Source organism: Lutjanus erythropterus, chromosome 9 (assembly GCF_056507025.1).
Source record: "Lutjanus erythropterus isolate fLutEry1 chromosome 9, fLutEry1.hap2, whole genome shotgun sequence".
Taxonomy (NCBI): Eukaryota; Metazoa; Chordata; class Actinopteri; order Lutjaniformes; family Lutjanidae; genus Lutjanus; species Lutjanus erythropterus.
This window is the reverse complement of record NC_139325.1, coordinates 5223087-5247124: the sequence shown is the minus strand read 5'-3', so window position 1 is coordinate 5247124 and position 24038 is coordinate 5223087. Positions and strand designations below refer to the sequence as shown.

Genomic DNA, 24038 nt, shown 5'->3' with positions numbered 1-24038 from the left:
AGCCAAATGGTACCATCTGCCTCAGTATCAGGCGGAGGTGCCGTGACATTTTGTCGGTATATGACACGCTGCGATGAGAACATGTTGGTCCATATGATCAGTAGGCAGGGAGATCTCTGATTGTCTGCTATCACCAGACAGTGGAGCGGAGGCTTCAGTATGTCGTGATTTATTTTCTAACCTTGTTTCCATTAAATTATGTTGCACTTCCATTTAATTTATCCACCAACCTTTCCATCTAAAGTATAATTTGATATTTTGACTTTTTTTTCAAAATTTGAGCATTTCAATGCAAATTGAAAATGTCCAAAATATGGACAGGAATGCACTTTCAGTGACATTTTGTTATTTTTGTAAATGTGTTAGTCCTGAAAAACAGAGCTAGAATGTCCATTAGGTCACAGAAGTTAAAAGGGTCTGTGTTCTGATGAGTATGAACTCAGCAAAGTGAATGGCAATATGCCAGTTAGATTTTATGTCTGTCTACAAATGTAACATTTGGTTTAATGGTGGCACCTAAAGGCACAAAATGAGCTGAAGTTTTTCCTCTTGGGAAGATGTAAAAATTCTGGCTGACTTTATTACAGTATTTTGCTTTGGATCGAAAGGTCAAAAGATAGCTAAAAACAATGTACCGCAGATGCTGAAATATCCTGGTACTTGGCGAGCTACCAAAACGCTGGGTCCAACATTCATCATCAGCTTACAAAGAGTCATGTCAAACAAGGCCCACACATTAGCAGGTTCATTTATGAGATGACATGTCAACAATGCAGTGGATCTTACCTGTCGCTCTCGTCCCAGGATATACAGGTCTGGTTGGTGGTTCCCTAATGGATGAGGAACATAAAAAAAACATGATCATCATGAAAGAGTACCAGCAACACAGATAATATCACAGTAGATTGATATCTGCATTGCTTTAAGACAAAAGTCACTCACGTTGTACAGGTGAGAGAACTCAACTACGACTGGAGCAGAGAGGGAAGCAGGGGTGGGCTTGATGGTCACTGACAAAACCTTGGAGTTCAGGACTGTGCTGTTTCTAAAGGGAGAGAGAAAAACATCAGTGGCTAATCTTCATTTAAAGTGTCAACATGCTAATATTTGCACTAAACAAAAGAAAAATCAGAGGATCGCCCAAGTCATTAAGGTACCCTTTGTTAGAGAACCTTGAATGTTGAATGTTTCTGTGGATAAGTTAAAACTTTGACCTGCTGGTATTCCCCAGCATCATCATGTGGGGACCATGTCTGTACCAAATCTGAAGGCAAACCGTCCAAAAATTGTTGAAACTTTTGACTCTAAGCCAAAAATGTCAACATGTCACAAAAACTTGGTTAGGTTTAGGCAACAAAGCTACTTGGTTAAGTTTAGGCAAAGATTGTGGTTTGGGTTGAAATAAGTATGTTCCTCATTTAAGTTATCATATATAATGCAACTTTTGAACATTATTTAATTAAGAAGTCAACCTTAACTATTGTTTCCATACTGTACATGAACCCTGGTCTCCTGACTTTGAGGCCACATTAAAATAGAATGGTAAGGCAGCACTTCCTGAAATGATGTTTGAGGCGTAGCTACAGCGTCACAGTCTGAAACACGGGGACACTGACTGAGCTGCTGTGTTTGATGCACTGGGAGTAAGAACAGGCTGCCATGGACAGTCCTATAAAAGGCCACATGTCCCACAAGTGAAATTCTAAAGGACAAATTGACATTACCCTTAGTTTAATAAAGGTTGCACACCTGTCACAAAATGCAAAAGCATTTCATCAGAGCCACTTTAAAGCGACAGTTCATTTATTCATTCAGTTATTTATCCATCTAGATAGTTTTGGTGTGAGTTGCAGAGTTTTTGAAATATCAGCTGTAGAGATGTCTGACTTCGCTCCAATATAATGAAGCTAAATGGCACTCGGCTTGTGGTGCTCAAAGCACCAAAAAACATACATTTGAAAATTTCAAAATCAGTTTCTCTTTCCAAAAATCATGACCCAGTTACTCAAGATTATCCACACATCTTGTTGTGAGCAGTTTCATGTAGGAAGTAGTTTAGGTTAGGCTTGAGCAGTACTATGGTATTATGATATACCAGGGTATATAAAATCATGACAGTATGATTTAATACTTTGTACAAGCTGCAACTGTTTTTTTAATAAAAAAAAATACAAAATAAAAATTAATGTATTACAAATGGTAAACCTGGCCAAAAGCAGAATTATTTGGCAGTAGAAAAGACATAATTGGCTTGTCATGTCTGTTCTATATCCTAGCTAATTAATTAAATATGACTAGATATGGAATCATGAAAATATTGCCACATATAACTTTATTTTGTATATATTTTTTTTAAACTACAAAAGCCATATAATATACTTGATATGTATAAACTCTCAGTTCAGGCAAATGATGTGTTGGTATCGACAGCAACAAGTGTTATCAGGTCCTTCAGCAAGATTCTATGGAATAAGGGGACTTTTTTCCTATTTATTTATTACTCTATGGGCCACAAGCATTAAACTCAGCAAGACTTGTCTAAGACAAATGCATATTAGATAAAAAGTTTTTTTCACATAGATATTGTCATATACAGCAGTGTTTCTCAACCCTGTCCTGCATGTTTTAGATGTTTCCCTGCTCCAACACACCTGATTCAAATGATCAGTTCATCATCAAGCCTCTGAAGAAGCCTGAAAACAACCTGATCATTTGAATCAGGTGTGTTGGAGCAGGAAAACATCTAAAATATGCAGGACGGTGTGCCTTGAGGACCAGGGTTTGGAAACGCTGATATACAGTACTGTATTCCCTGGTGAAATGTCAGGAAGGTATGAAATAATAGATACCACCCAAGACTAGTTCAGGTAGATTCTGAAGTAGTACAGAAGTACAGATTCTACTTCAGAAAGAAAGCAGTTCCTACATGAGATTGTTCACAACAAGGTCTGGGGATTATCTTGTGCAACAAAGTCATGATTTTTGGAGAAAAATACCGAATTGAACTTTTGAATTGATCAAGTGTATCTTTTTGGGACTTTGAGCACCACAAGCCAAGTGCCACTTAGCCCCAATTATATTGGAGAGAAGGCAGACATCTATACGGCTAATATCTCCAACCACCTATCTCTGCAACTCACACCAAAACTGTCTAGATGGATGAACAGCACTGCAGGCCAGGAAAAAAAAATGTAGTTTTGATTTGGGGCTGAACTGTTCCTTTAAATAGTAACAGTTCATGTACATTCTGCTTCTACATAAGCATCAAAATCACATGAGCTTCAATTGCTTAATCAACAATGTAATATATGTAACACATGGCTGACTCATGTGCCTCTGATGAGCTCACGATCTTCCTGCTCTGCCTCAGAGAAAACAAATAAACCCTAAAGACTTTTTTTCTTGCATCTGAAGCAGTCCACATTGTCATTTAGTAGCTTATCTTTGAAAATTTTGGGGGCATTCTGTTCTATATTCTCCTGCCTGTTTAGTATGCATTGCAATTTCTGCTTTTCATAGGTACTATCAATCATGTGGAATGAGACAATCAGAAAAAAAGTGAATTGCTGCTGGAAGTACTGACACCAAGAGCTTCCAGTCGGCCAAACATGTTCAACAGCCCATGTTCTGTTTTCCAGTTCCTCACACTGTATCCTCTATGCACAATCGCCCTCTCACCATTCCAAAACACAATCAGTCAACTTAAATGTTTGTGTCACCTAGTCTCTTGCCTCAAACTCATCTCCTTTTCCTTGAGTTGGGGGGGGGGGTCAGATGTAGAAAAGGAGAGAAGACAAGGATGAAAAGTAGAAAAGTAGAGGAGCTGGGAAACGTGGGGAGCAGCGGCAATCGAAAGATTCAGAGCAAACATGTGGGAGGACTGGAGAGAGTGAGGGTCCGCTTCATTTCACTGTTTCCGTACGGTACCAGTTCATTATGTGCTTTCACCGCATTACCATAATGGAGAGCTCCTTACCACAGCCGCCGCAGCCACAGATAACAGGCTGCTACTCACAGAAACGTGCATGCATTCCACTATCCGCACACACACAGATACACAGCTGTGTTAAAATGTATGTTAATCATCATGCGAGCAGCAACTTCCTCCCAGAAATCCCTTTACTCACGGAGATAAAAGACATACATGAGGCCACCCACTGCTAGTGTGCTGCTGTTTCTGCATCAAATCCCTGTTTTCATTTAGCTGGAAACGCTCGCTGCAGCACTGATGTAAAACGCTCTGACTCTGCTGTGACGATCCATAACACCCAGCACGGTTTTGTAGTAGAACCTGGAATATGGATCAACCGTTCCGCAGCATCAGTGGCTATATTTCAGTGTGTAGGATGTTGTAAACAGTATTGTTGTCATTTGGTTTGTGATCTATGTGACGACACTCGAAACAAACCAGTTGGATGTTTGTTCCATCAACAAGGGCACCAAAGTCTTTCTCAGTGGATGTGTTGAAGTAACTAACCCAGTGTTTCCCAACCCTGGTCCTCAGAGCTCACCGCCCTGCATGTTTTAGATGTTTCCCTGCTCCAACACACCTGATTCAGATGATCAGCTCATCATCAAACCTCTGTAGAAGCCTGATAACAACCTGGACCCCGTTTCCCAGAGCCTTCGTAGCACTACGTGCATCGTAAGTTGTATTTTAAGGTCTCCCTTAAGGTTACGGGCTGTTTCCCAGAGTTGGGACAACCTTAAGGGAGACCTTAAAATACAACTTACGATGCACGTAGTGCTACGAAGGCTCTGGGAAACAGGGCCCAGATCATTTGAATCAGGTGTGTTGGAGCAGAGAAACATCTAAAATATGCAGGACAGTGAGCTTTGAGGACCAGGATTGGGAAACACTGCTCTAACCCTCTATGGTATGCAATAGGATACCAGTTGGTACCAATTTGTTTTGTAATTTTTGTCATAAAACAGACAAAGTAAACATAATTTGAAGAAATTTTCAGGAATTCTGGTTTTAAATCTTACGTGCTGTACTTTTAAGTTTGCTTCCGCTTTCCTCACAACAGAAAATGTTTATTTCTTTCAACATGATTTTACCCTAACAAAGTCTGCTTGTGCCTTAAGTTTACCAGACCTTAACCATAGTGGAGGCTGATGAGAAAACACTTACACTAATGACTGTATTTGTACCAGTGATTTGTAATGGCTTTGGAAGGCACTGACAAACAATGTTGTCCTTCTCACGGGGGCACTCAATCGCTTATACGGCTTGTTTTGGAAGGTAATTACAAACAAAATATTTTGTTGTCTAGTTTGGAGGACTGTCCATTTGTTTTTCCATCTACCACTCTGTTTCTCTATCTGTCTCTCCAGCTTCCATATACTTATACTAAACTCTGTGTCAGCTTGAAGGCACAACCGGTAATTGTCTTGGAACGGATATATCAACGTCCACAGCTATGCTAGCAGCTCTGGGAGGCTGTACTTAGGCAAAGTAGTGCTGTGAGCCAAGTGCTAATCTCAGCATGCTAACATGCTCACAATGATGATTCTATCATGCTGATGTTTGTGTAGTAGCAGGAGTCAGATTTCAAACTGAATGTAGGCTAATCACAGCCTGACATGAGGTTGCTCGACAACTTGTGGTTTTGCAGATTGAAATCCATGGAGGCAAACAGCAACAGCACTGCCAAACACTTATGAGATGCAGGCAGACATAAAAGTGAATGTTCTGTTGTTTAATACATTACAGTGAAGGTGTTAGTTGGTGCTAATTTGTGAAACTGAGACTAAATTGGATAACCCAAGCTAGCCTTGGCAAAAGCATTAGAACTGTGTGTAATTAACACATGCTTTACTGTAGCCATCAGCTGCAGTTGCTGCAGATGTTTGATAACCCTGCAACTCCAAAATGAATTATGACCTGGGAAGGCATCCTTAGAAACTGTTTGGAAAAGGGCAGGCACTTTCAAAAAACACCTGGCAGGTGATTGGATGAACTTCAACCAATCAGATCAAAGCTTGTCACTATTATCACATCTAAAACTATGCCCTTAGCTGCCAGTAGACCTTGCTATGATGCTGACCAGCTGCACTGCTTTTGGTGCGGAGATAAACGGATAGCTCAAAGCCTGGCAAGCTCCCTCACAAGGCAACCATTTACTAGCTTTTTCCAAAACTTTTATGGTCTGCTCAATCATTGTTTCAATCTCCATGACCAAACAGTGTCCGTTGAAAGCTTCGGTAAAAAGCTGGAGACCTTAAAGATACAGTAAGCCATCCTGGAGAAAGATACTTAGTGTTGAGCCTTGTTGCTCGAAGAAGTCACATACATTCTGTCACATTCATATAAAGAATTCCTGCTTGTGTGCTCTGAATCAAACCATAAAATATATTTGGTTACATTCTTGTAAACACATTCATCAAATACCATGTCTTCCATGTCTGAATTCACCTTTATAAATCCCCCTGGTTTAGAGTTTAATGACCAGAGGGAACCCTGATAATGATGGGATTTCACGGCCAGTTAACAATCAACAAAGCTTCTAATCTGTCAGTTGTAAAGCAGTCAGTAGTCTTACCTCTGCAGAGTCAGAATGCTGCCCAGGTTTCTGTACAAAACGATGCCGGTCACAAACATCGAGGACTCGTCTGTGTCTGTGTTGGGGGAAGAGACAGAGGTGCACACACACACACACACACACACACACACACACACACACACACACACACACACACACACACACAGAGAGAGAGAGACAGGAGTGTTTAGACTAGTGTTGGGAGAGAATGAATGGTTGAGTCTCTGTTAGCAGTGTGGCCTGCTACAGAGGAGAATGCAGGTCAGCCATGCTGCCTCCACTCCTCCAGCCCCCAAGAGCTCTTTACACTGGAACTGGCCTACATGACTAGTCAGCTATAAACACTGTCTCTTACACTGCTTTACAGTCACACACACACTCTCTCTCACACTCTCACACACAGATTCATGCACGCACAACTGACACTGCTAATTTCCATAATCTCCACAGTGGCAGATAGTAGCAGCACATCCTGACACCGTCCTCACCCTGGGACAAAAAAACAGAACAGAACAAAACAAAACAAAACAATGCTAGACTAAAATTCACTTCAGCAGTGCAGGAAAAAAAGAAACTAAAGAAAAGTCTGAGCATCTATATGTACTTGTCAAACTCTGGTCCAACTTTCCTAGGAGCTCCCAGTTGTCCCCCCAAAAATAAGGAATATGATTACATCATATATCGCTATCATATATTGTATACTACTGCAGTAATAGGATCATTGTTACCACTATTTACAACATTTTTAAATTCTCATATATGGGCCCCAGAACTAAATCAGACCTTCACCCCGCTCTAATGTGTTTTTACTTGTTGATTGATGGTAGTATTTGAGAATCACTGTTGTGTGCATGTAGTAACACCAAAAGGAATATTTTAATAGTTACAATCCCAGAGTTTCCTGGACCTCAGATCAGATCATATGAGTTTCCCCTCATGTGTCTTTGTTTGCTTTACTTCCTGTCTTTGTCGTTTTTCCCTCCTTTTTGGATCACTGATGAGTTTTCCCTGTCCCTGATCAGCCTCCCTGTGTATTTAGTCTGCATGTTTCCCTCCTTTAGTTGCCAGTTTGTCTTCATCCTTAGTGTTAAGTATCCTAGCATCCTCGTAGCATCTCCCTGTGTGCTTTTTGTATTTTTACAAAACAGTGCCTGCCTGCCATCCATAAGCCTTTTCGACTTAGTGTTTTGATTTTGAGCACATATAATCATTTGAAATGCCCATGCTTTTCCTCCTTGCATTTTTGGGTCCGTCTTCTTGTTTTGCTGCTTGACACATCTGAGACACATCCATATCAGAGCCTACATGTCCCTGAGGAAGATGTGGCTATTCAGAAGGTTAATGTTTTGGTTATAACCACTATCATGATCAGTTTCAAAAACAGTATTACTACAATGAAATGGTTATAGTAACCATTTAGGACCAATATACCCAATTTATGTAATTTTGCATGGGATTAGCATAAAAAGGGAAAGTATCTTGGGTACGTATGGAACCCATTTTCAGTCAGATATCTTGAGGTGACAGTGGAGTTGTTGGCATCATTACACCATCATTTATTTATTTGTACTGTGCATTTAAACCAACATATACACGCATACTGACACACTTGTCCCCCATCTTCAGCATTACTGTTGTTTTACACTATTATCTGTACCACTGTTGTATATATTGTTGTATATCCATCCATCTTCAACCGCTTACCCAAAGTCAGGTCACAGAGGTAACAGTTCCAGCAGGGGACCCCAGACTTCCCTTTCTCCGGCTATATTAACCAGCTCTGACTGGGGGATCCCTGAGGCGTTCCCAGGCCAGGCTGGAGATATAATCCCTCCACCTAGTCCTCAGTCTGCCCCATGGCCTCCTCCCAGCTGGGCGTCCCTAGGGGAGGTGATCAGGTGGCATCCTTATGAGATGCCTGAACCACCTCAACTGGCTCCTTTCTACACAAAGGAGCAGCAGCTCTACTCTGAGTTCCTCACGGATGATTGAGGTTCTCACCCGATCTGCATCTACTATCTACACAGTCCATGTGCAGCCCAAAAAGTATGGGCTGAGTGGGACATATGTAAGCATGAACTATACATGCCGACAAACATGGGTAAACAAACCTGTATATATGCTGTAAACAGAATGGGTAGCATCAGCCTCCACTGTTCACACCCGTTCTGGAGCATATTCAGTCTTTTCTCTTTATCTTGCTCTATAAAGGGCCTAATATTGATGCCAATAAACAAAATTGCCTTGGCACATAACATTGGGCCTTTAACATATATCAACTGCAAGGAGCAGCGAACAAAGCTTGAGTGGCTTGCGAGCAACTTGAGTATATGGTTTGGTTTGCAGCACAGCCAAACATATTGTGGCCCCAGAGGATTCATAATGAAGACTGAAGAGGACAATCAACAGTGTCATGCACCCAACTCATGATCTAAATACGCCAACACCAACTGTCCTCTTCAGTCTTCATTATCACATCCAGTGTGTGCATGAATCTTTTCCTGTAAATCCCTCGTGAATCACTAAAACTAAGAAGCACAATGTGCGCTGCAACTGCAAGACAATTACAGATGGAAAACAATGAATGGCTATTTCTGAAAAGAGGTATGATTCAAGGAGTTTAGTGTAAGCAGAAGAAAGATTGGGGTCACCGAGACATTTGGAACCAGTGGAAATTTGGATGGAGGTGCAGTACTCAAGTAAAGTAGTTTTGAAAATAACAGCTGTAGGCCAACGGCATCATGATGCAGAATCGTGTACACATGATCAACAAACTCGTGACAGGGCAGGATGTAAACATTAATGCTGACCTCGTTGGTTGAGCTGTAACCATATTTGCCAACCTTCTCAATATTCCTGATAATTTCTAACCATTTTTCACACTTTTTTCACCTCCTCAAATACATTGGTGCCTCTTCCTCCTCAGAGAGAGAAATGGAGGGTACTAGGCTTAAAAAACAAGCTCAAACATATTTAGATGTCCAGGAAAGGCATACCTTCATATTCATACCCATAGAAAAATATTTGTAAAATATTCATTTTGTCAGTTGTTGATACATCATATTTGAAACTGGACCGGGTGCAGCAAAATGCTGCGGTCCCATTGTGTTTTACAGCTAATACTAATCAATTGAAGGTCATCAGCAGGCATCTGTGTGCAAAAAAAGCGCACTTATTTCTTTAAATTCATTCTTTAAAAGTCTCCAGAATGGAAGAAACAAATTCTATGAAACTCAACCCCTGACCTCTGCTTTGATTTCGAAATTCTCCCTAGTCTTAAGGTCAGCATGTGTGGCTGTAACCTCTCGTCCATGAGTAGATGCACACTTCCTTCTGCGTGTAATACGGATGCCTGGTGTAGTTCAGTAGAAAAAAAGTAGTTCCAAAGAGACATTGCTGTTGAGTTTTTCAAATTGACTTTTTTGCCGATGCGACTGCAGATAAGAGGGAAAATATGTATTTATGATTTGGGGGTGAACTGAAAAGGATGCCGAATCTCTGATCAGAGTACAGTGTTTCACTGGTGTTCAGATCATTGTGTTCATGATTTGCATTACAGTATGACTCTGAAATAGTTTGTAAAGGTTGTGAATACATTTTCTTGTTTTTTCAAACTATTTTTTCCCTTCAAAAAGAGTGTAAGATGTGACAGTCTAAAGTTGTCAGGGCTTTGGGTCTGAATCATTTTACCCTCAGGTCGTCCATGTGATCTGGCTATCTATTGAAATGTAGATCAGCCAATCACACAAGACCTACACATCCAACATTAGTACTATCTATTGGTTGATACTAATGTGTGCATCTCCACACATGGCTGCAGCTCTCTGTGGGTGAGCTCCCCCTGCTGCAGTCAAGGGACGACAGAGTGGCGCCAGCATCGGAAGAAATTTGTCAAAACTTGACTGCTGGACTACATGAAGGAACAGACAGGCCCGGGGCGAGGAGGAGCCTTCTCTTTCCGGCTGCGGTGTCAAAGGCGAAAAAAACACAACTCCATCTGCCGGGCCATCTGAAGACATCCAGCTCCTCTGCTCCGCCACACTACATGGCAGCCTGAGAGCACGTAGTAGTGTGCCAGGCAGCAGGCAGAAGCTGTAGCTCCCAGGCAACAGCTGAGCTCCCATGGGCATCAGGGGTGAACCGAGCAAGACGTGTGTGCTTATGTGTGTGTGTGAAGTATTATGTGTCCTGCTCATCCACTCTTTGGCTGCCCCATCCAATATGCTCAGCCAGATTGTCTGTGCCCAACAAGAACAAGCCTGGCGGGACTTTAACCGGTGATTCAATAAGTCATATGTCTGTGTGCAAGAACGGAAACACTTCATAGCCAAGTATCTGTCCATGTATATTTGTTTGCATGATGTATGTACTGAACATTTGTTTGCATGTGTTGGAGTGTGAATATTCACATGCATATAGCCATGCATAAGCTTCTTTACTCACATAATATGACACAAACATAAACTCTGAAAAACATTCTACGGCTCAGTCTAATTCCTGCTTCACCACACCTCAGTCTGAAAGGAGGGTTTGTCAGTTTGGGGGCTCTTCTCAACCAGTTAGTGGTGAGAGGAAGTGGACTAGAAAAACCCTTTAACAGTGAGCATGCACTTGTGCTTACCTAATATACTCCATTACCTCCGAACAGCAAGACACATGCCAAGGCCGGAGTAAACATCATACAAATTTAACTTCCGTCTTGCTACTGTCAGACATTATTTTGATCATCTGCACGAACTTTTGCTGTATTTTCATCACGCTGCCTTTTAATGGAGTTTTTAAGCAACAACAACAGAATGTAAAGTGAAGTTCAAGCTAAAAAGATGGAAAATATTGCAGTGTTTCCAAATTAATTTGACTTGTATCGTTGCATGTGCATGTAAAATAATGCTCTGTTTATTTGATTTTAATCTTTATGGACGTGCACGGAAACAGCAGGTGATATAACAGCATCTGGGGAAGCAAGGTGTCCTTGGTGACTGCTGCTTCCTGCTTACTGAGGAGCATGCCAAGTGTGCCCCACAGTTCAACCCCTTTAAAGGTCCCCTGTGGAGTTTTAGGGCCCTGTTTAGATTATCTATACCCTCTGGTCTTAAGCACATGGTCCAAGTGCACTGAGGGCATGTTTTTCTTTTTCGTTTCCAACTGCCCGGTTGAGCAAGTGGGTCAGAAATCTACTTGTTCAAAGTCAGTTTTTACTTGCACAAACTTTTATTTATTAGCAGTTATCAAAAAACAAAAGTTAATTGTCATATTTAACCTCAGGCTGCAACATCTAAAAAATGTCAGAAAAAAATGAAATATGTCCAAAATGATGCCTTTAAATTTCTAATTTTGTCAGTCTTAAGCCCAAAAGATATTCAGTTTAATATAATAAACTGAGAAAAATCTTCATAACTGGGAGCCTGGTATTTTGCATGAAAAATGACTTAATTTATTAATCAATTATCAAAATATTTTAATAGTTAAATGATATTTTACAACTTGCCAGGTTGGACAAGTGAATTGCCAGATTTACTAGTCCGACAGCATTTTACTTGCATCAGGCAAGTGGACAACCCTTATTGCTGAGCCCTGTAATGTGTGCACAAAGTAAGCAAGATGCAAAGAGGTAGTCTTTAGTCTCTTAATTATTCATAGGTGTATTTTGAGTGTAACATGCATTGAACCATTCAGTGTCATCTCCCTTTCCCTTTAAAAGCCAGGTATGCCTGTTGTCCCTGTAGGTGTTTTTTACTATCTGAATAATGCACCCTTTAATAGGTGGTCAGTGGTGGATTAACTTTCACTGTGTCAGTCGGAAACTAGCAACGACAGCTGTATTGCACTGTGCTCTGCTTTGTGTGGATTTGCACTTGGTGTAAAACAGGCTCTCAGACCTGTATCTGGCTTTTCACACTGCACTTAGCCCCAGTCTAATAGAGCTGTTAGCCTCACGCAAGGAGAGCTTTCTCACTGGCACAATCCTGGTGCATTCAAAAAGTGGGCTAACCCTGACTTTAGCCTAGAGCTAGCTCCGAGCTAGCAGAGTTAGCCCCGAGTTTGTGGGTTATCCCTTGAAAATTGCAGGGCTAAAAGATGCCAGGGTGAAACAAGGCTAAAAGATCAAAGGAGCAATCACAGAATTTTCCACATCAACTGCTGCACCGACCAATAGGACAGTGAGAAGTGCAGAGTGAATCATACAGCTCTAGGCTTTGGTTTTACCCTGTGTTAACAATGTGTGTGTGAAAGGGGGCCAAGATATGCCAGGGTTAACTCTTGGCCAAGGGCTAAATGTGCAGTGTAAAAGTCCTTATTAGTGCTATCAAGCTGTTTTTATATGAGGGGGTTCCCATTTCGTGCACACACACAAAGAAGTACACACACGACATGATACAGAGTTCTAGGGTCTGACACAAGACTTGCTGCAATGCCCAAACAAAGACAGTGAAAAAGAAGACTGCAAGCAAGTAGGATGGCTGTAAACAATGCTGTGTTTCAGAAATATGAATGTGGTTTTTACTGCATTTGTAAAGGCATCCACTGGTTTGTAATCTATTCATTTTTATACAACATATGAAAATCTATTATCAGACACGCTGCATGGCAACACAGTGTGAAAGGAACTTAATGCAGACTTGATGTTTACTGTGATGGATTACACAACTGAATCAAACTTCTAGATGCCCTCTAGATGCCCCTTTACCCTAAACTGCATTATATGTTATATGCCTCATAGCGTTGGCAACTAAATTACAACTTAGGGCGCTGCAGCTACTAGAAAATCACAAATATGATGTTGATCATTTTTATCTTATGAAGTTAACGTTTTTATATTTGTGCTTTAAATAAAATTGTACATAATTTATATATTTAGTTGAACCTGATTAATTCATTTTCTGTTTTGCAGTAAGTTAATTAATCAATTATAGCATGTTTGCACGCTGCAAAAAGGAGGGACATCATTTTCTTTCTGTAGTCCCCAAACACTGTTTCATTTCATGTTCAGAGGCATGAAACAAAACCTATTTCTCTCTGTTTTTGTTTTTTGTCCTTTTATGAAAAATTGAGGGAGACATGAGAAGGGACCGATCAATCAGCGTAAACAAGGCATCAGAGTGCCATTTTAATCCATGTGAGCACGTCCAAGCTGTGTGCATAAAGAGGGCTGGCTGCTGGTGTGACATTGCCACCGTGGAGACACATCTCCCAGCTGGGGAGGAAATTGTCGCTAATTGCTCCTGATTGGCTCCTGTTGACTCCTGATTAGGAGTGACGGCCTCATTAGCATGCTAGCAGCACAGGGCTGTCTTTAATGGTCGAAGACGTCCCGACTGACAAATAACCCTACTGCTACTGAAAACTGTGTACCTAACACCTGCCTGTGGTGAGGAGTCGAACCCAGCTGGTGATGTTCTTAATCACAAATAAAAAAAAACAAATATTCCTCCCAACTCATCAAAGTGAATACTGATATTGGATCATGAGGAAAAACTCCAGGTAAGACAACTAGAACACACATAGTTCAATATTTCTTTTAAGTCAATGATCAGTTAGTATGACACAGGAAATGAACCCTCGCCTCTGCATTAAAGCTGAATTCACCCGTCCTCCAGTCACTCCAGCCTCCAGGCATGTAACACTGCTGAGTCATTTCAGTAGTGGGTTCCCCAATATTAACATTTTTCTTATACTTTACTCTCTGAGGTTTTGGGACTTGGCTCTGAGATTTCTGCCACTGCTCTAATACAAATGCATTTAGCATACCTTTTAACGCTTGAACAGCCAAGGTGGTTTGACCAATTTCAAATGTATATCTGCAATAACTTTGTTCAGTTGAAAGATACAGTGCTGCTGGTACCTGACTTTTCCTAGAAGTGTCTGTATTTTCATATATATTTTTTATTACACAAAAGGCAAAGACAATGTCATCATGTGTACCTACTCCAGCCATAAACAGTTATATTGACCACACGGAAATCACCACTGTTATGTTGTTACTCTTTGCACAGCTGGAGATGCATCTGACTCTGTCTATAAAACTTTGCAGGCGGTCTCAATTTCCAATTTCTCAATATTAAAATACAAATAATGAATTCATTAGACTCATGTAAAATGAAATAGGGGAGACCAGGGATGGTTGTAACACTTAGCACCTCTAACTCTCTGATTTTATGTGGTAAAGCTGTGTTAAAGTAAAGTAACCTTATTTAAAGTAACATTACCATACTTGTTTCCAGCCTTTTCCCTATGGGCTATGATGATTTGTTGTGATGGTTCGACGTGGAAATGTGTTATTATTTATATAAAAATTAATTTAGTTATTAAAATAACATGTTAATGATCTATTTTATAAGATAATTAACATGCTATTTTAATAACCAAACTAATCAGAGTAATTCTAGATTAATCTAAACTGCTTACAGTATGGCTGTTCTGGTAGTTAAGGAATTCTGGCACTTCTCGGGCGCTTATACCTGGCACAAAGCATGTGTGCTGGTGGCACAGGTGGCATTGCTCCTGGTGCAAATGCTTGTTAAAGGTGATGAGAGCTGACTTTCTGATTGGTTTATTGCATGTTCGGCCTAAACTCCCCCATGAATTAATCAGGGCACTGCTGATAGGAGTATCCCACCTCTATCCAGGGGCAGGACTGGCGCAAGACGGAAAAAGTAGACTTGGACACACCTTGAATGAATTAAATCCATTGCACCATGTGCTTTGAACTTTGAATCAAAGATTTTATTTATTAATCAATGCATATTGTAGTTTATGAACAAATATCTTGAATAATGTAATGACAGATGATTATCAGAGGTTAGCAGAGACCAAAGAGACCAAACTCTGATCACAAAAACACAGCTATTCTATTTGCAATGACATAAAATGGAACAGAAGTGTAAATCCTCATATTCAACACTTCACACACACATTCTGCTTCTTATATTGTCAGTTTGTCCCTGCTGTAACTCTGCATTATAAGTTGTATAATTCTCTTTGTCTGTAAGCAACAGATAAGTATGCTTTGGGACTGTCAAATTATTAAGTAAATGGGCTTTGCATTAACATTTAATGAAATGTACTCTGGCCTTATTGAAGACAATGTGCCTTTTTGTTGTACAGCCGCTGAGCAGCGGGTGATGAGAAATGATTTTGTTATTCTCCTCCATGTTTTATTTTCAATATTAAATACAAAAACCTCTGCGTGCATTTGTCTGAGCGGGTGCTTTGCTTTGCAGATTAATGGCAGTAAACACTGTTTTATAAATCAACCGCTGTTCCCCATTTCTGCCTTTTTTGTCTCGACGGCCCCCTCCCAACCAAACACACACACACACACACACACACACACACACACACACACACCACATGTTCAAGCACATGCATTCTTGAATTCTCAGACAGAAGGCAGACAGGCCCGCTGTAATCAGTATTTGGGGAAAATGTTTTGCTCTAAATAAATAAATTCATAAATTTTCCAGGAGACTCATTATTTTGTCAAACATTACGTGAATTTATGCCCACAGAGCAACCTGTTGTCACTCAGTTGGGATGCAGATGTGAGAGGTGTGTGTTTGTGAGGTGCTTCTCAGCTCTCACCTGGTTTGCCAGTAGACAGGATGTTCTTGGGGATTGTGACTCTGTCCTCGGAGTTGCGGGCCCAGTCCACCATGCCCCTCCATCCCTTCATAGGGAAGCTGATGTCTGCGTGACCCATCACTGGACGCTTGTGAATGCTCATAACTGTAACAGAGAAATGATTATGACTGAGACTTTCACTTGTTTCAAATTTACTTCTTATCCCATTATTTAATTGATATTTGCATTCTTTTTCTCTGTGGTTGTAATTCTACTTTTGCTATTTCTGTCCACTAGAGGTGTGGACTTACATCACATGACTTGGACTCGAGTCAGACTCGGCCTCCAGTTGGAAAAAATTACACCAAAGATCATTTCGTTCACATGCAAAAACTATGAGGTGGTCAAAAAAAGACATACTTCAGTATGTAAAATGTGTGGGTCCAAAACTGCAGATGGGACGCAACAACTTCCAAAGTTCCTCAACACTTACATTTGCACAAAGATCAGTGAGTCAAGGCTAATATTAAAATAATTACCAAACTAAGTTAGTTTAATACCACTGTTAAATTCTGACTTGTTTAGGGCATGGAATGCAAAGTTTTGGACTTAGAGCTTGTCAGTTTGAACACCAAGACTTGAGATTTATGTGTGACTTGCAAAAACACTGGGCCTCATGCATGAATCATTCATACAAACAGATTTGATGTTAAATTGTGCTATGCGAACAATTTTGTGGATTTCATCAACATTTTTGCATTCCCTGTTTGTTCTTAGGTAGACCCAGAACTCGCTGGAGGGATTACAAATCTCTGGCCTGGGGATGCCTCGGGATCCCCTAAGAGGAGCTGGAAAGTGTTGCTGGGGAAAAGGACGTCTGGAATGCCCTGCTTAGCCTGCTGCCACCCTGATCAGACGGCTTATAAGTGAAAGAAAAAGGATGGATGAATGGATCATTTTCCCTGTTTTTACTTTTACTTTTACTGATTCTGGATTTAACATGTGCCATATGCTAACTGCATATTGCAAATTTAAGATCAAACATGATTCATCAACATACTCTGAACAGTTTCGTCTGTCAGTGCATGTTTCATGAATCCCATGCAGGAGTTTCACATTTCCACTCGTACTGCTTTAAGAACAAATTTGAGCAAACAATAAGAAAACATAAATGCACGAGGCCCATTGACTTCCACCTGCTGTCTACAGACTGCACCTGTTGTCTATCCATCTTGTTAGAAGGATCTTTCCTTTGCTGGTTTCTTCACACAAAAAAATGCATTATCTCCATTGATGCCTCTTACATGCACACAAAGTTGTTTGTCAGAGTTCGAGCAGCTTTGTTATTTCACGTTTCAGTATTTGTGTTTTCCTCTGCTCTCTTCTCTCTCGTTTAAAGTGGGCGGTCACTTGTCACGAACGTCCTCGCACCAATCAGAATGTAACAACATCTGAAACAGAACGGTCGTGGGGACTTGGGCAGCAAAGTTTGTTGTGGTGGGTTGCTCGCTTACGTTGCCAGGCCACTGTCAATCTATTACACCACACCCACACAGTTCTGATGAAAATAAACTGTCCAGTGATACACAACAATTTGTTTTTTTACTAAACTTTAACTTGGAGTTTTGCTCATTAAATCAAGAATTGTTATTATGGAAATATACTCAAGACTTCAAACCAACTTTTTCTTCAATCAATTAAGTATCCCATATGATGTTAAGACTGTAAAGCCTGTGATTCTGGCCTGTATATATGACCCTGACTTGAGCAGTGATCCTGTATACTAATTAATATTGAAAACAATTTCTCCAAGTAAAACTGCTACAAAATTAAGTTAGGAGTAAAATCTGTGTAGCCTACTTTTTTTTTTATATATATATAGAAAATGTGTCTGTGTTATAAATGTCAGCATGGCCTGGCGGGTCCCTATTAACCACCCATTCCTCCCACTCTCTGTACAGTGTGTTCAGTTTCCTATGCTGGCATACTGCTGTACCTCCCCCGGATTAGCTGTGTGGTAGTGTGATAAAAATATATTAAGGAATGAGAAAAATATAAGGAAATGTGCTAAAACTCAATATTGACATAAGGATCCTTCTTAAAGGGATAGTTCAGGTTATTTGAGGTGGGGTTGTATGAGGTCCTGGTCCATCTGTATCAGTATCAGCGTACATATCAGCTTTACTGATATCTTTTGACAGATTTGGCAGATTATCAAACCATTAAATTTGAATTCTTTGGCACAACGCTCTATAAAAGTTGAGGTTTTGATGAGTTTTAATGAAAAAAACTAAAAACATTTCAGTCAGAGCTGTGCTTTGTTTTTGGTGTCATTGCGATGTCTTGGTTCAGTCGGGGCTGTGGAATATTAAATCCTCCATCTTTACACACTATATCTGAGCATGAACTATGATCTTCTTTATAAAATACAAAAATGTGAAATTATCAGTTGTCTTGTCAGTATCAGCCATGAGAAGCAGGTAATTATTGGTTATTGGTATCGGCTGAAAAACATCCATTCCCTTGTTATGGTTTCCTGTCACATATTGACTTTTTTATGTGGCTAAAAAAACATTTTACTGTTGGTTATACACTGACTATGGATAAGTACCTCATAGAAACCTACTTCAAATAATAAGGACTGTCCCTTTAAGAAAGGGGCTCAAAGTCAGGCAATAAAACAGGACCCTTATAGCCCTTATCATGTCAGATACACCAAACACATTTTAATCATATCAGCTCACACAGTAAGCCTGGAGCTTAGAGGGAACATCTTCTTTCTTTCTTTCTTTCTTTCTTTCTTTCTTTCTTTCTTTCTTGTGTAGATAACATGCATCAAGGTGTGGGCTAACACATAAGACAATGGGCGTAGGTGTTTTGATGCATGAACGCCTGTGTGTGTGCTCTGCGTAGTCTTATATTTCATGTCAGTGAAGCAGTTCACCTTTAAAGACCTTTAAAAGTAAGTAAAAAAAGATCTTACTGCCTGTAATCTAAGGAGAATTAATTTCTTACTTACTCATTTCAAACAAAAGAATAGCTAAGTTGTCAGAATAGAAGATAATAAAACCACTTAGCAGTTAGAGTTCAAGTCTGGTGAATTCCCTCATTCTATACAACTTGAAGAACTCTGATTTAACTATAAGTTGGCAGATGATGGAGCGCTCCTGCGTGGCTCGGCTTATGTTTGAGGTGTGGGAGGGAAGAGGAGGTCAGTCGCCCCAGGGGAGGCATACACTGCTGGTGTGGGCGGCTATTTGGCTCCAGACAGCGAGGTGGCACGGCTATAAACAGGACCTCTCATCTGGCCTCAATTCCCACATACTCTCCCTTGACTCAACTCAAACTCTGCCTCCTTTTTTATCTGCGGGTCGCACAGTGCAGCAGATCCTGTGTGATGACTATATACTACATTATCTTTCCCCTGTTTGAGAAAAACACAGCATTTACAGTCACTGGGTGGCGGGAGGAGGCAGGAGGCACTTGTGAATGTGGATTTAGAGTCCCATGAGATGCATGTAAAGACCTGCTGCCCTGGGGAGAGCTAATATTTACCACGGGTTTGTTTGTCCCGATGTAAATACAGAGGAACACAAACAAAATGCTACAGAAAGAGAGCTTTTGCTCTGCCTCGATACAGTAATACAATTATTTGAAACAGAGGGATTCACAACAAATTCAAACCTGCAAAACAGGAGAAAAAAAATGAAGGACACAATCTGAACTAATCCAGGTCCTTTCAAATACTTAATGATGCCTGTTACTACGGATACCATACATATACTAGCTGTACTACTTACAGCCATAATATATATTTCTTACTTGATAAGGACAAGAGACAGTAATAGAAAAGTTGTGAATTTCAGTTTTTTCAAGTCTGATCAACTGTAATAAGAGGTGAAAAAAGTTTTCTTTTTTTTTCTCAGGATCATTTTCTTAAGTGTTTTTACATTACATTAAATGTATTTTTTGTTTATTAAGGTTTCCATGTTGGCTCATGGGTTTTTTTTCCCCTTTTTTGCAAAATAAATGACATTTAAAGTTGTGAAGACATTAACAGTGAATTCATGCCCGGCCACAACTAGGTCTTTGAAGTGGATACAGGCATCTATATTTGAGAGTCATTCTTAATTTTGTCATTCATAGGGAGCCTGTATGGATGGATGGCGTCCATTGGACACACTAAAGTCCCAAATATTTTACATATATCTGGTGTGCACAAATTATCTTGTGGCAAAAAGGTTAATTCTTAATTGCAGTTTAAAAAATAAATAAATAAAAAACCCTTACCTTTAGGGATTTCATACATTCAAGAACAAATCACCCATGAGAGTTTTTTGTTTGTTTGTTTTTTGTAAAATAAAATACATGAAATCTTTTAAAAGCTTGTTATTTACAACAACTGGATTTTTTATGCACATACTGGTATCAATATTTGAGAGTTTAACAAAATCTGATAATGTGTATTATCCCTAATCATGTCACTCATTTGTGGCCTGTTTGATGCACAGGGGCATTAACATCCACAAATATTTTATATATATTTTGTGCGCACAAGTAATTATCTTATCAAAAAAACTAATTGTTAATTGCAATAAACCTTCTAGGACTTCAGGTACATTCAAGACCAAATGAGGAATCCTTGTCAATAATATATGTACTGAGTGAGACACACTGTAAAAACTTCTGGGAAATTAAATAACAAAAATATATGAAGTTGAGATGAGAAAAAAAAAAACTATAATGAACATGTATAATCCATTTGTCTGGTTGAGATGATGCACTGCAGAAGATTTTTGAGTTTTAAGCTCAAACTCTTCTGCAAACTTTTCTTCTTTAGATAGACTTGAATATTTGAGAAACTAAAACAAAAAACGAAAAAATGGTCACAGTGAGCTGTGAACCTCATTTGTCTTTTTTTTTGCCTGAAAACTTAAATAGTTTTAATTGAAAATATTAAAATTTTAACATTTACTTCACTTCAAGGAATTTACTCCCTTTTTAGTACAATGGTTTGAATTTCTAAAATTCAAAGCTTTATGTTTGCCTAAAGAAGAAAATGATCTCAACAACAGATCAGTAGTTGGTAAAACTTTGTCAGAACTTGCGAATATGAGTTGGGTTCAAAAACTCTAAAATCTATCACAGTCCGTTGCCTTGAAATTTGGAGTTTTATCAACTATTTTCTTTTGTACAGTGTACCGGATTAAAGATTAAACTAGCACAGACTAATTTTACACATTCAGATCAGTTCAGAGACGACCCTGATTATCATATCTATAAGTACTGATACTGATATATATATATTTGTGACAACCTAAAGTCAGCTGATAGTATGAATGAGCTCTGTGCATGGATGTAAAATTGAGATTGAAGGCACAGGAGGTGTCTGTTTCACCTCAGGTCACCTCCCCTGTCCTCACTTTCATGTACTGTCATTGTAGTTATGAAGATGAATCTTCAGAGGAACAAACGCTGTGATAAAGGTGTTTGTTTTGATACACAGAGATGGCGACAGAGATCTCCTGGACAGAGATAAGGCTGACCTAGGTTATCGGTGACTTCATACGTGTCTTGGAAGTCTTTCATCCTCAGGCCGATGACATCCACAAAGTCCTCCACCAGACGGAACAGCTCTTTGATGTTCGGCCCCAGCTGAGAAGCATGAAAGCAGAATGAAAGAAAAAAAATTATGGACTTGGGGTGAATATTTTCAACTGCTGTTAAAACACTTGACACACAAAAGCCCTTTAATAGAAAAGCTGAAACACTGGCACACCATCCCGTTTGTTCATTTCTCATCTCCCACACAACATTAATTTTGTGCATCACAGTCTTACGCTTCATTTTGATGATGACAGAATATGAAATTAACTCTAAAGCTTCTCAGTCACACTTTTTTAACTCTAGGAATAAACTCTGAAACTCAGGAATAAGCAACACATAACCATATTAAGGTGATAACTGTGTTCCTCCGCTATGACAGGATTACTTAATATTCAAAAAGACACCTCACATGTACGAGCTGCATATACAAGTTGAGCAAATTCAACTAATCAAGTTTAGGGTCAGCTGAGGCAACAAAATATCCAAGTATGTTTGCTTAAAAGGGTACATTAACTATAGAAATGCGCAAATTTTAAGTTCATAAATGACAGGTGTGAACTCAAGTCACACAGCTTGGACTTCAGTCACAAATCTGATGACATTACATTCACCTTGACAAAATCAAAAAAAGACTTTCAACTCAACTTAGAGGTGATGTCCCACCCCTTCTGGTGGAACATCATGGGACCTAACCTTCAGAAAAAATATGAACTCTAGTCGATGGCGAGGGACAAATCATTTTTGGTTCTGTTTGAATTCTGCCACAAATCACACGTATGATGACTGTCAATTTAAGAGGTCATTTTACAAGTCAAGAAAGTCGCAGTTTGTTGCAAAACTGTTGTCAAGTCAAGTGATTGACGTCATGACTTTGTCTCTCCAAAAGCTAACGTTAGATGCTGAAGCTATGATGCCTGTGTGCTTTAGTACCAGGATGGAGTCATACAAGAGCAGGTCTTACCAGGAAATTACACCAGGTCTGTGCCACGGTTCTGACCCATCCTCCGCACATCTGTAAGCCCAACCTGCTGTGTTTCAGAAGTGTTTCAGCAGAGGACTGTTTTGCCCACCTGATCATTGTTTACTTGCTCAGATTTTGTTGATAAAGTCCTCTTTCTTTTCTCTTCATGCCTTTACCATGGATAAGCAGGCTATGTGATTAAATAGTTTCTTTTCTGTCTTTATGATTGTGAGTCTGTAGGGGGTCTTTTATTTTGAAAATTAAGCAGATTCTTCCTGCCTTTTCTGTGTCTGACTTTCTGCCCATTCGATCTGCTTTGTGCTAATTGACGTGGCATCCCTCAAAAATAGACTTGGTGCATATTCTCCGTGGAGTGGAGTGTCGAGCCGCCTCTTGGACGGGTCTGAAACACGCCGTGGCACTTCTGGTGGAATCATAAACATTGTCTAAAACTGCCACGAATCACTCCGACTGCTGTGGTGCAGCCGTAACGCAGCGCAGCCATGCCTAGTGGAAATTGGGGGTTACTTGTTCTTACTCTTCTTGGTTGATAAAGGAGCAGGAGTCGCTGGATAAACCAACCATGAATTGCAGTATGCACAATGTGCGGGTCAAAAATTATAGACTTTGTTTGACTTTTGAAGAAGCACAAAGAATGTTAGGTGGAGGCTAATATTAACATTGTTGGTGCGTTAATGCTTAGCTAAGATTAGCTTAAAAGCTAAGTCATATTGTAAATCAATGTCCATGAAAACCCACTGTTAAATTATGACTTCTTTAAGACTCAAAGTCTAGTTAAGGACTTGGGACAAGCCTGTCTTCACTTGGAACTTGACTTAGGACTCAAGTGCAAAGACTTGAGACTTGTGACTTGTAAAACAATGACTTGGTCCCACTTCTGATAACTGATAAGTACAGTCACTTTATTATACGATGAATTGATTCTAGTCCCAGTCTGTAGTGTTTGATTTAAAGTCTCAAGACAATAAAATCTTAGTGGAAAAATTCTCAACTCATGCTTGTCAAATTCTATTTCACTCGACCTGACTGCCACAGACTGTTAGGTATCCAGATACTACATACTATACAGTCTCTGTCAGTCATCCAATAATAGTGCTGCTACAGTTATATATGGAGTACTGCTTCTACGCTGAATAACTTTTACACTGTAATATGTGAAGGTGGGGTTGTTCAAGCTAAAACAGGATGTTAAGTTGCTCTTTAAAGGGCTGTGTGAGGGTGTCTCTTTTTAAATCCCATTTTAGAATCTATTGCTGCATTATTGCAGACCATTTCCCGAAGCACCCTCTTGTGTTTTAGAATACTGAATGGGTTTGTCCTACCTTCTTGGCTGCCACTGCTCC

General features: G+C 39.8%; 1 protein-coding gene across 7 annotated transcripts in view; it reads right to left on the bottom strand.

Annotated features, from left to right (window-relative positions):
• adgrb1a (adhesion G protein-coupled receptor B1a) overlaps positions 1-24038 on the bottom strand; it is a 237656-nt gene that overhangs the window by 78493 nt on the left and 135125 nt on the right. For all 7 annotated transcript variants that reach the window (XM_084725977.1, XM_084725975.1, XM_084725981.1 and 4 more), the window contains 5 exons: positions 21653-21761; positions 16128-16271; positions 6546-6621; positions 943-1045; positions 787-830 (listed from right to left, as the gene is read on the bottom strand). In XM_084725977.1, coding sequence (XP_084582103.1) covers positions 787-830; positions 943-1045; positions 6546-6621; positions 16128-16271; positions 21653-21761 — 476 coding nt within the window. The remainder of the gene's footprint in view (positions 1-786; positions 831-942; positions 1046-6545; positions 6622-16127; positions 16272-21652; positions 21762-24038) is intronic.